A 13,519-nucleotide genomic window follows, 5' to 3' on the forward strand; every position below is an offset into this window, starting at 1 on the left:
CACGAACACACACAGGCACACACATGACTGCACAAACAGCCCCCGGCAGGTGCCCTCGGGAGGAAGCGCACGCCGTCCGAACGAGCCGAACCAGCGCTGGTAAACACTGCAGCGCCGGGCTCCGCGAGCCTCCGCAGCGTGGGAGGGCGCCGAGGCAACCTCGCTGCTGGAGTCCCGGGCCCCTGGGGACGCGTGGGCGGGTCCCGGGCGCCGGGGGCGGTGGCGGAGTGGGCGGGGAGCGTCACCGTGATTGGTCCGTGAGGACCGGCGCGGGGCGGGGCTGACGGCGGGGGCGGGCCCTCGGAGCCAAGTGGGTGTGCGCCCTGGCCGCGGCCGTGGTTTCAGTATAAACAAGGCACCGGACTGGTTAGACAGAGTTGGTTTTTTTTTCTCCTCCTTCTTCCCGCGCGCTTTCGCTCCCTGTCCTTTGGTTGCGTTGGTGGGCACACGGAAAACAGTCGGGAAGCCGAGGACCCGGGGTCCATCTGCAGGTGAGCTGTTCCCTGATCAGTAGTTCTCCCGGGAGAAACCAGAGCCCGGCTGCGGGAACGCGCGAACCTGCTGCTCGCTGCCCTCTCCCAGGCTCTCGGACTCGCTGCGGCTGTCGGTGCCCCTGGAGGCGGCGGGAGAGCTGGGCGAGCGAGCGCTCCTGGTGCAGAGCGTTCCGCGAAAGCGAGTGGAGTGGGACGTTCTCCTGTCTGGCCGCCGAGGGCGTCTGGGGCCACCCTGGGAGCGGTCACGGGGCCAACAGGTGCGGGACCCTAGCCGATGGGGTCCAGGGGAGGACAGGCTTGGGTTTTTGCCTTGTTTCTCTCAGCGGGATCCCGCCGCCAGGCCTTCTGTCTCGAGATCTTGGTCCAGTTTTTGAGGATCTATCCGAGTCCTAGTCGCTGTTTATCCTTTCTTCATCCTCTTCTCCCTTCCTAAGTTGTTTCCTTCTACTTCTTGGCTAGTTTTCGTGCGTGGGTGTGGGGGGAGGGGTGCTGTTTATTTTTGGTGTCGGAGCCTTAAAATCTAAGGTCTGGCTCTTAGAAAAGACCGGGGAACAGAAGTCCTGTGCTCACCACTGACACGGTGATATTCTTTAATTCCTCCGTTTGGCTGGCTACTTGGGACACAGAGTGCCCCCTTGCTCTTGCCTGAGCTCAGGTGAGTCGTTTCGGGTCACCTGGCTGGGAGATAGTAATCTGAACTGTGGGTACCTGGGAGCCTCGCTGGCTGCTGGCGGGAGGGAGGCTCCTTTCTCGGGGAACCGTGGAAACTTCAGTGCTGTTCCTGAGAAAAAGCGAAACAGGGGGGGCTGGAGGGTACGTGGGTGTGTCTGTCTGTCTACGTACCACTGTAGTATTGATTCCCACCTTAACCTCAACGTGGTCCGCGCAGGTCAGGCGAGAGCAGCGTAGCTAAGTCCTCTGACAGTGCAGAGTGGCGAAAGTGTACCAAGAAGGCATCTCTAGGGAGCGACCCTCTTTTCTGAGTGGATGGATATGCCTATCTTTGCTAACGAATTCGGTGGGTATAGTGTGTATGGATGGATACGTACACAAATTTGTGTACGTGTGTTTGGGTCCAAAGCGTCTCCAAGGAGTCCTCCGTCAGCAGCACCATGTGACGATGGTCAGGGACTGCTGGTGCGCGTAGATCTATATTTAGCCCTCGATGATCTCTGATGGCCTGGGAGGGTCTCTGAACTGGGTGCATAAAGGGGAAGAGTTCAGGGATCAGGCTTTTGCCCTCTTGATTAATGTCTGGTACAGTCAGACTCAGATGGGGTGAATAATTATTCTTTCCTTCTGAAGACAGCGGCTAGAGCTTAGCATGTGATGGCTGTGTCTCATTTTAAAACATAGACCGTGGTGATAAGCCTAGGCTAAGAAGCAAGGAGGTTATAGTTGACCAGATTATATGCCTGATCAGAGATTTGGGGAGGAAAACAACTAGTCAGGTGAGGTTTCGAGCAAATGTAGAAGTGACTTCTAAAAGGAAATAAAAATAAAAGTGCTTGGCTGTTGAGATTTTCAAAACAGATTAAAAAGTGTGGCAGCTTGTTGAACCCTATTATTAATGGTTATTTTATTTGCGGGGGTGGGGTGGGGTGGGGGGCGGGGGGGGGGATGGAAAGAGTAGGGGGTTGGGCCAGGGAGGACCTGGGGCATTTTTGACAGAAATCAGGATGCACAGTTGATGCTCTGTTACACTTTTCAGGCAAAAAGTGGAGATGATCAGCTACTGATTAGCAAGTTTCTTGTTGGCATTCTTCTACTACATGCTAGTCAATCCTTTGTTTTCCTAGAGGTGGCAACATTTCTGGCTTCTAAGCCTAGTACTTTCCAGTGATCTAATGGACTGTTAAGAGTCTTAGAATTTATTTCACCCTTGGCGTATTTTCAGTCTTGCTTTATTTTATGTGCTCCACTAGACACTTAATCTGATGTTTGAGATCATACTGACTTTTGGAATAGAAAATCATAAACCATTTATATTTATTGTTTTTTAAATTTATTCTTATCCATATATTAAATATTTAAACATTATTTATCATAATTCGTATTTCTTATATTATTACTAACACTATATTCTTACAGTCTAAAATTAGCTACTAGCTAATAAGCTACAATAGACAAAAAAAAAAAATCAATTGAATAACACCTCTATAGGAGAAAAAAGAAATGGTTAAGAAAATTGAAAGGGCAAAGCTAGGTGATGGTCTATGTTGGTAAGGTACCTAATATGGCACAGGAAAAGGTGGGTTCAACTTCATCAATCTCCAGAGGTGGCCTGGAAGAATTGGACTTTGGAGGAGCATTCGGATGACCCCAGAGAGAGTATCTGCTTGGACAGGAGATGAGGAAATAAGGGTATCCTCCCTTCCTTGGGAGAAGAATTTGGAATCTCTGAAGCAGGGACTTAGAATCTTGATTCTGATGCCACACATAATAAATGGAAAAGCCATTATAACATTTCGTGTGGTCATAAGGAGACAAATTGTACTGTTGAAAATACTGCTTAAGATTGATGAGGTTTTTGTCTTTAGTGGTTGAATTCAGATGTTACCTCCCCTCCAGCTGTACTTTTGGGTTTGCAGTTAAATTTATAAAAATTAGATTTGTGCAACCCTCTTATCCTAGAATGACAGATGTAGCCAAGTGCTGTAGGCAGATTTCTGCCTTGGAAATAGAGACTAGGGTTCTAATCAGTCTGGAGCCTGAACAAGTCACTCCCTCTCTCCCTATGCCTGCAATATCTGTGAAATTGATGAGTTGTCAAACTAGATGATTTGTGAGTCTCTTTTAGCTCTGTGTTAGCTGACTTATTTTGCTGTACTATCATTTCATTCATTTGCACCATTTATTGGCTGTGGAAGAATGAAGGCTGAAGTAATGATCTGTGGTTAGGTGTTCAGCTACTTTCTGGGTACACAAAAATGAAGAAAGGAGAGTGAAATTTCTTACTGATGAAAATTATGTAGAGATTTATTATTCACCTGAACTACCTTTTGTTTTTCTCCTATAAGTGTTTTTTAAAAATGATAGTTTTTAAGAAAGCTGAATGAGGAAAATTTTTTGACCTTTTAAATCAGTGTTACTATTAAAACTGATCATCTTAAAACCAATCTTTTGACCAATCATTTTTCTTAGGTCTGTATATTATTTTGTTTCAAGGTACGTCTATGTCTAGAATTCATTCAGTTGATTCATATTTTATTAGGAAACGCTGGTATGAAAATTACTGTAACATAGAGAAAGCACAAGTTAGTCTTGTAAGAAAGGAAAGCACTTTATAGACCACTGATATCCTTCTATTTATCTAAAAGGGAAGAATGGAGGGGGGTTGGGGATAATGGTAATTTTTCAAGAACTTGCAGTCAAAAAAATAATATTATCCCAGTAACCATGTTAATAGAAAACTATACTTGTTACTAAATGTCCTAAGTATCAAGTTATTTTCCTACTGAGGTAAATTGGGTTTAGAAACATAAACCCTTTTAGTTAAGATTGCTTCCCCATTTGGTGTTCTGTAATTTGACTTGAAATCTATCATGTGTAAATGATGATTCCACTACTTATCTCTGTACTGTTCAATTTGGTAGCCAGTGCTGTTCAGTAGCTAGCCATATGGGGATATATGAACTTAAGTTTAACTAAATTAAACAAAACAAAAAAAATTGCACGAGTCACATTTTAGGAGCTCAATAGCTACATGTGTAAGTGGCTGATGTATTGGCCAGAAAAGGAACGTTTCCAATGCTTCAGCAAATTCTTTTTGACAGCCCTTAATTAGATGATGATGATTTTGATTATCCAGAAGATCATTTTTATTCCTCTGGGAAAATGACAATTAATTCTCATCATAAACAGCACCCAAGACATGAGGAAATAAGACCGACTGGCTTTGTCTGTTTGCAACTGTATATCATGAGCAATGCCACCTTCCAATATTCAGTAATTTGCCACAATCACAAACACCAATTTCTCAAAAAATTTCCCCCAGAATTCCAATTGTCCTTTTACTTTTCTAAACCAGCACCTACTGTTTCTGCTAGAATGCCCCAGCCCTTTCAACGACAAGGAATGTGGAGCCATCTACTGTTAAGTTCAGGAACTGCATGGAAGTGTAGATGAAAAACAGTGCAAGAAGAATGTCAACATGCACGGTGATCAGTTGCTACGAAAAAAAAAAAATTAGTAAAGATTTATCTCATAGAAAAGTTTTAAATGATTCTCCAGGCCCATTTCTAGTTTCCATGTACTGAATTGTTGTCCTGTGTCTTGATAAACTGCTGACAAAATATTCCCAAGTCAAAAGATGACAAATTTTAGTTAGCTTTGTTTTTCTTCCAGGGAGATCAAAGATAGTAATTATTTGACTCAAAATTCTTTTCCTTCATTAATTAGGAATTAGTTTTTAAAAAAAGGACATCTAGGACAAATGAAGCAAAATGCAAATTCATTTTTTTTATGTGGAAACCTGTAACAAATCAGGAAATACCACTATTTCATCCTTGTAGAGAGAAATAGGACTTTCTTTCCTCAGAAATACTGATTATTTCCCCTGGACTGTGAGATCTCCTAAGCATTTGGGGCTCAGCTCCAAAGAATGTACTTATCTGGGAGTTACTTACTTTTTGTTCTCATGCCAAAGAGGTGAGTCAGTTCTTACTTGTCTACTCGGTATTGTTTGTAATCTCAACACAATACCTCTTTTTTCAAGGAGGTTAGCAAAGGTGTAGCTTTTCTAGCATCCAGAGATGCTGCTAGGAAGAAATGAGAAGATAATCTTTGAGACGTTTTCAAGCTCAAAATAAGCATGTTTTAGATAGTATTGGAAACTTGATTTTACTTTCTTCCAACTCAGATCCATAATTAGAGAAACACTCTCTGAGCCTGCTGTTGGCTGTTGTCTTCTGAGATTCTGCAGTGCCTGAAGGAGGATGAAAGTACTTGAGATCCCAGCTGGAGTCAAGTTGAAATATGTGAACTCTTTTTTCATTCCCATCTCTGGAACCTCAAGTGAGAAAGGGAAGTGGTGGCCTCTCACCAAAGGTCAAAGTTCCTCTGGAATCTAGATGGGAATTTGGGAACCAGTCATTCCCGGATCTTAAATTAAGCCTCTCCTTACTAAGCAAATATGGTTTCGAAGTTCAACTGTGATAGAGTGGCTGTCCTCTGCCTCGTTGGGACACATGCCCAGCATTTTTAACAGAAGCAAAAGGATAGCAATCTATATAAAGGCATTGGATTTATTAACTATCTCACCAAGGTGCTTTATGATGAAATAGGGATTGAAATACACCTTTTTTTTTTTCCTGGACTCCTACCCTTTGCGATCTCATTCTCTTGGGTGTAAACAAAATGCTGACTTGACATCTTGGTAGAGATTTACAAAACACCTAAAGCAGATGTTGAAGGATGGCCTTTGATTTAGTTCCCACACCCATCTTTTCCTGGCCCTCGTTTCCAATTTACATTGTCACCTGAAACCACCTTAGCTTCATGCACCTGCCTCCCCATAAATAACCTTGTGCAAAAGCAGTCGCTGATTCAAACACAGTCTGCTGTTTCGAGAAAAGGCAGCTTTTCATCTGGTGCCTTAGTTGGTTTGAAACCATTAGGCATGCCTTTCAAATCCATTCATCCCTTAAATCACCCGGAGCCTGCTTCCTTGCTGCTGGATCAATGTCACACTGAACTCTGGCAGGGTCCTTGAAAGAACATGATGTATCTTTGTGACTGAATTAGCTGCTCCTGTAAGATATCTTGTCTGTCAACCAACTTTCCAGGTTCCCAAATTCATTTTAAGAAAGAACATTCATCTTGTATACCTGGGTTGGGTATCGCTTACTTCCCCTTGGGAAGTTTCCCAGAAGAACCTGTAATCTGTATGCTAATTCTGGCAACCCAAAGCTTTCTTTTATCCTGGGTCATTGTTTTAAAAACCAAATTCATTTTCCACTGTCTCATTGCCTTCTCTCCATTCCAAAGTCCTCAATTTGTGGAGGGTGTGGGAGGGGGATGGGAAGGCCTATTTAACTATCTTTAGTCCCCCAAAAAGAAGTGTCTTTTTCATTCTCTTTAACTCCATTGGATCAGTACTACTAGAAAAAAAACCAAACAAGTATTTATTGCTTTCTGAGGAGCTAGTTTTGAATGTGTTACACCAAGGTTCTCTTCAGAACCACCATGTTCTCTGTCTTTGAGGAAGTGGGTAATAAATATGATCCAAGTTCTGTACAAGCCAGCACACATACTTCCTAATCTGAGATCAGAACTCTCTAAATGTATATACACATTTGTTGGTTGATTTCTTGCAGAGAAGTTTGTGATCTCCCTAAAAAGCTAAGAGCCACTTGCCAAATAGAATATATTCTGAGTTTCCAGCAACTGGGTTACAAATGAAACTTTGCAAGGTGAGAACTGTTTGTGAGATTAACCTGTCTCTTAAGCCTTATCTTCCTGGTAGTAATTTGAATAGAGTCAACAGCTTTTTCAAGCATCTCATATAAATCTCACTTTTTCCAAAGGAGTTAACTGCTTTGAAGTTTGACTTAACCAGCAAATTAAGGACAGTACTTAATCGCCTGGGGGAGGAAATGGCAATCTGGTCCAGTATTCTTGCCTGGAGAACCCCATGGACAGAGGAGCCTTCAGGCACCAGTCCATGGGATCTCAAAGAGTTGGACAGGGCTGAGCACAGCACAGCACTTAATGCTGTCACTTATTTCAATTTTGGAAAAGAAAGTGAATTTCTCCTAAACCAGAATTTTTGTTAGCTGGTCCCCAGAGCAGGTACATTGGGTTGGGCAAAATTTGTACTAAAGAAGGATGGAGAACTTGGTGGAGGATGCGCTAAAGAAGGATGGAGAAGTTAGTGTTGAGATTATGTTGGAAAGGATAGAGAAGTTGAGTAAATTGAGAGGTTACAGAACCCAACAGACAGAACATAGTCATTGTGAGAGCTGTAAAGAGAAGGTTTGCTGCAGATAAGAAGAAGGCAAAGCTTCACTGAGATTAAAGAAAATAAATGGAAGCTATGGGTAGGAACTACCTTAAACTCAGCCCTTCATCCACTGGGGTAGCATTAGCAAAGGATTCCTGGAATTAATAGCACCTGGGGCTAAATGCTTCTCTGGATTCTCGTGTCCAGTACTTGGACATTCTGTGAATTTGTTTTCTTAAACAAAAACCAAGCCAATATTTAATCTTCTGAGCCTCCCTGTTTAATTCTAGAACTGTAGCAGGTCGAACTAAAGTCTTGGACATCAAGTTTGAGTAATGCTAAATAAACAGTAGTTCCCGATGTGGGTAATAAGAGGAAAGATACTTGAGAGAAAAAAATTCCACCATGTTTATCTTTGGAAGTATTTAAAAATCCACTTCACAAACAGTACTTTCTGTGCCATTCTGCTGACCTTTCCCCTTGTTTTAACAAACACATCTATTACACAAGGCAGTTGATCTTTCCAGAAAACAGACTGGCCACTTGCTAGAGATTGTCCAGAAATTAGTTATGCCTACTGTGATCTGTGAGCTTTCTTTGTGTCATTTTATCTCACCAGATTTTTTTTTTTTACTGGAAATCTATAAAGTACACACAAGCAAATATTACTGTATTTCATTGAATCTAAGATGTCATCCATTGTAAGATGCTGTTTTATATATAGCTTTAAAAAAAGACTGATGGTTAAATGTGTTTTCTTGTCACTCAACTATCTAATGAATCCCAGTTTCAAAGAAACTAAATACAAAGAAGTGTATATTAGAATCTCTGAAATCTCTGACTAGAGGGTATTATTCTTTGATGGCAAAGGTCAGTATCTTAAATACTTCTGTTGACAGTGTTGCTTTTTAATAAGAGTAATTAATGGCATTTCATACATCTTTGGAGCAAGGATTTATGTAGAACTTGTAAAGCATATAAATTACTCTAATAGACTACAATTTGGGACAGACTGACAGGCTTTTCATTTTATGGGTAAACATTAGAAGTTCAAAGAAGACCATTTGCAGTATAGCATGATATACAGTTGTAAATTTTGAACCTGGAATGTGAAGACCTGAGTTTGAAACACTGTATGCAAGTTGAATTATCAAGATGGTTTGTGGTCAAATCAGTCAGCTGATCAGCAACAGAACTTTGGGCTAATTAGAAGGCAGAAAACAACCAGTGACATGGTCTCTTCTTAAATTTGATTTTTAGTAAACTATAACCCCAATTAACTTATCTCAGTTTACCATCCTTTGCTATTTGCAGTATTTTCTTTTGGTACCTGGTCAGAGAATTTTCTGGTGTGTTGATATTTTGTACACATTTCCCAGGAACAATACAAATGCCTTTTGTCATTGCTCTAAAAGATGCTCTAACTTTGCCATAAAGGAAATTGGTAGTTTGTTATTATTTAGAATTTCGGAAGGAGAGAGTAAAATTGGAAATAATTTTCCACGTGAAGAATATACCTAGGGGTGAGTAAGTGACTCTCCGAAATTTTCAAGGCTATTTTATAAGAGCCAGATGAGGGCTCCAGATGAGGGCTTCATACAGTCCACGTCCTTGTCCAGATCTGGATCCTTGTCCACTTTATGGGAGTAAATAATTAAAAAGTACTTTTGGTGCTGATTTTTGAAAGGGAATTCTGAGTAATTTGTGACCATTTTGTGGGTTAGTGATTCCTGTCAATCAACCAAAGGCCACAGGGGTGTGTGTGTGTGCAAGATGCAAGAAAGTTCCATTGGGCTCACGTGATGCTGTAGCCATGTGACTGTGTGGTCCTAATCTGGTCACTTCACCTCGCTGCACAGGATCTCAGTTTGTGCATGGGTGGACAGAGACGAGTGGACCTGACTGCCATGGCGCTTGGACTTTGGCTTGTTGCATACCTGTTTTGAAGTCATCGCTGATCCCTTAGCACCTAGTTACAGCCTTAGATGCTAATCCCTTAGTATATGTGCCCCTAGACCTAGTTACAGCCTTTGAATCCTTACTCTTCGTAGGGCCTCTGGGCAACCACTTCAGATGGATTGCAATTAGAAAGTGAAATGAAACCTATTTCCATCTTCGACTGGTTGATTTCCTATGGTCCTTTTGAACTTTTGGCACTTTCTGATATTCTGAAATTCCCAACTCCTGGCCGAGTGCCTCCCCAAAGCACTTTACTGTGATAGTCTCAGTAGCAATGAGTGAGTGGAAAAATCAAGGAAAATTCATTATTCTTGGCAGAAGAGGGGAAAAAAAACCTTCGAGGGTGTGATGGAGTGAGTTCCACTTGTCAACCTTGGATGCCAAGGATACTGTGTGGTTTTAACCATCTAAAACATTTTTAAGCCAGAGGCAGGTGACCACATCCAAATGGAAGGTTCCTTCCAGGCTGTAACTCTTACGTGTTTCTCATCTCAGTCTCTGGTGTCCCAGTTTAAGGACATTTTGACTTTCTCAGGGCAAGGGCAGATGGTCTCTTGTTTTTCTTCCCACCGGGGACAGCCCATTTGCAAAGATGATATTGTATGTGAAACAGACTCATAGAAAACTGGCAGTTTGAAGAGGACAGACAGAAGCATACTTTGTCCATTGCCTTATAAAATGTTGGCATTAAGTTGTTTATTTAACTGTGATTCCTATGCATACGATCTTACCAACTAAGTGGAGATCATTTGTGTTAACGTCTGCATGTCATTGTTCCTGGTCCCTTGGCCATATGACCATGTCCTACCCAAGCGAGAGGGATGGCAGCGATGACTCTGGTAGTTACAGGTCTCCCCAGACAGAGTGATTCTCAGTCCTCACTTTCTTCCCATTTGTGAATATATTTGTGGAGTATAGTTGATTTACAATGTTGTGTCAGTTTCAGGTGTACAGTAAAATGATTCATTTATACATATATATACTGTTGCTGTTCAGTCGCTAAATCATGTCTGACTCTTTGCAACCCCATGGACTGCAGCACACCAGCCTTCCCTGTCCTTCACTCTCTCCCGGAGCTTGCTCAAACTCATATTCATTGAGTTGGTGATGCCATCCAACCATCTCATCCTCTGTCACCCCCTTCTCCTTTTGCCCTCAATCTTTCCCAGCATCAGGGTTTTTTCCAGTGAGTTGGCTCTTCACATCAGGTGGCTAAAGTATTGAGCTTCAGCAACAGTCTTTTCAAGGAATATTAAGGGTTGATTTTCTTTAGAATTGACTGGTTTGATTTCCTTGCTGTACAGGGGACTTTCAAGAGTCTTCTCCTGCACCACAAATTGAAAGCATCAGTTCTTCTGTGCTCAGCCTTCTTTATGGTCCAGCTCTCACATCCCTACATGACTACTGGAAAAATATATTCTTTTTTCATATTCTTTTCCTTTATAGGTTATTACAAGAGATTGAATATAGTTCCCTGAGCTATGCAGTAGGTCCTTGTTGTTTATCTATTTTATGTATAGTAATGCATATCAATTAATCCCAAATTCCTAATTTATCCCCACCACCACCTCCCGCCACTACTTTCCCCTTTGGTAAACACAGACGTTTGTTTTCTATGTCTGTGAGTCTGTCTCTGTTTTGTAAATAAATTCATTTATATCACTTTTTAAGACTGCATATAAGCAATATCATATGAGGTTTATCTTTCTTTCTCTGTGCTACTTCATTGTGGATGGTTTTATGTTCTCCCTCAGTACTGGTTTACAGATGGGATAAACCACAAAATACTGAAGTTACTGTTTTTCTCCTTTTTCCCTTTCCTGATGCTTCTTTCCCTAAATGCCATTTCACCTGCCAGGGCGCCTTTACAATGGGTGTTGTTTGTTCCTAGCACCCCACCTCCGGCGGCCTCCTGCCCAGGCACGTGCAGGCACTGTGATGCTCTGGTCCCTGTGGGAGGGTGGCAAGGGGGAGACCTGGGACAGATGTGCTTGGAGAGGGTTGTACAGCCACAGACAGACCGCACTCCCCACCCCCATTCGGATGCAAATATCTGAAGCCTCTTGAGAGGAAGGATTAGTCCAGGTTGGGTCCTCCTGCAGCCTCCAAACACCCTGGGCCTGTCAGTCCAAGCCCTGGAGTTGGTCTTTCCCTCATTGTTTGCCTCTGAAACCCTCCATCTCCGCAGCTCCTGAATGCCTCCATTGTCCAGACAGGCTGCCGGAAACGGGAGTCTGTTCTGGGGCCAGGAGCTAGGTTCCTCGGAATCCAAGTAATAACTTAATAGCCTCTGGCCTCCACCAAACACCCTCTTATGAGGGCTTTGTGAGCAGGAAAGCACACAGAGGGAGAGGGCGTCACCGCGCTCAGTCAGGTGCTTTACCAGCCTGTGTGCTCACAGAGCACTGAGGCTTTATAGAGCCCTTCACCCCGGGAGAATTTGACACAAAGGGGCAAAAATGAATAGCATCAGACTTCCAGCGAAAGCTGGGGAGTTGGCATTAAATCTCCTGATATATATATATATGCATCTATAAACATACACAGTGCTTCCCTGGTGGCTCAGTGGTAAAGAATCCGCCTGCAGTGCAGGAGACTCTGGTTCGATCCCTGAGTTGGGAAGATCTCCTGGAGAAAGGAATGGCAACCCACTCCAGTAGTCTTGCCTGAGAAATCCCATGGACAGAGGAGCCTGGCGGGCTACAGTGCATGGGGTTGCAAACAATCAGACATGACTTAGTGACTAAACAAGAACATAAACACACGCACATACACACATATGTACACACACACACACACACTTTAATTCTAGGCTTCTTTTAGGTTTCAGTTTTTCAGTTTTTTAGGTTATCTCCTAATATGCCCAGTGCTAGTCCAATATTTCTTAAGCATTATGTAATTCTTCCCCACCTACTTTGAAGGTGCATGCTTCCACCTTAGGATGATACTAGACCGGGAGGATAAAGCCATTTAAAGCTCAGTCCCCCTCCCTGCCTTCCTAACCAAATGTGAAGGAGTAAGATCTAAACACAGCAGCCAGAGACTTGGCTTTAGGTATAGATTGGAGCCTTTGATCCAAGTATTTCATGGTATTTTATTGGACAAGATTGGTACTCAAAAATATGCATTCATGTGCTGTTCAAAAGCAGTGTGCTTCTTGATGGGTTCTGAGATTGTTTCAGAATCTAACCTGGGTTAAAAATGGCCTGCTTCTTCATGACTCTGAAAGCCTCTTGCCTATTAAAGTTTACTTTTCTTTGGGACTGCCTATTACTGACACCGTGTTTCTTCCTTTCTTATTCTTTTTAGGAAAGCATGCCTCAGACTCCTCCCTTTTCTGCCATGTTTGACAGCAGTGGTTACAACCGAAACCTTTATCAGTCTGCAGAGGACAGCTGTGGAGGGTTGTATTACCATGACAACAACCTTCTCTCTGGGTCTCTGGAAGCGCTCATCCAGCACTTGGTACCCAATGTGGATTATTATCCAGATGTAAGTATTCACGTGTTTCTGAAACACATCCTTGGTATCCAGCAGAAATTACAATAGAGTAGATAGGGACCCTGGATGCTACAGAATTATATCTGGGTTGCTGAGAGTTTTTCTAACAAGAAATTGCATGTTGATTATTGAGTGCTTTGAGGTCTGATTGTGCCTGGATATGATAGTTCTACATATCAGTTTTCTTTTCAGGGTTGGCATCAAAGTGTAGACAGTCAGAGACCATCTAAATGAAGTAACTGTAAGATTTGACTCATGCATGTACTGTGATCCTTATAGAAATGCCAGAGAACCTTGGATGCTCCTCAAATGTTTAGGGCCTTTTTGGTTTCCAAGACCATCACTATGCTGAGAAAGGTGAAGTGACACAGGGAAGCTTCATAGAAAAGACAACATGAGTTACATTCAAGATGAAGTTCTTTGTAGACTGGACATCAGATAATATGCTTGCTTATGTTTTCCTCTGATCCATGACATTTTCATAGGTAATCCTTTCTAATTCAGGAAATCCATTTATATTTTCTCAGTCTTTAGAGCAATTCCAAGAGACTCAGAGAGGGAAAAAATTGAAACTTGGGATTCAGTTGGCACATGGTCTCACGCCCGGCATCAGCAATCAAAC

At 42.5% G+C, this 13,519-nt stretch overlaps 1 protein-coding gene across 4 annotated transcripts in view; it reads left to right on the plus strand.

Moving 5' to 3' along the window:
• The first annotated feature begins 343 nt into the window (after positions 1-343).
• Positions 344-13,519, plus strand: part of RASGEF1B (RasGEF domain family member 1B) — a 39,092-nt gene continuing 25,916 nt past the window's right edge. For all 4 annotated transcript variants that reach the window (XM_081583752.1, XM_081583772.1, XM_081583762.1 and 1 more), the window contains exons 1-2: positions 344-491; positions 12,706-12,888. In XM_081583752.1, coding sequence (XP_081439878.1) covers positions 12,712-12,888 — 177 coding nt within the window. In that variant the 5' untranslated portion in view covers positions 344-491; positions 12,706-12,711. The remainder of the gene's footprint in view (positions 492-12,705; positions 12,889-13,519) is intronic.

The sequence above is a fragment of the Giraffa tippelskirchi genome, chromosome 1, assembly GCF_054371585.1.
Source record: "Giraffa tippelskirchi isolate mGirTip1 chromosome 1, T2T-mGirTip1v1.2.pri, whole genome shotgun sequence".
NCBI classification, from domain to species: domain Eukaryota; kingdom Metazoa; phylum Chordata; class Mammalia; order Artiodactyla; family Giraffidae; genus Giraffa; species Giraffa tippelskirchi.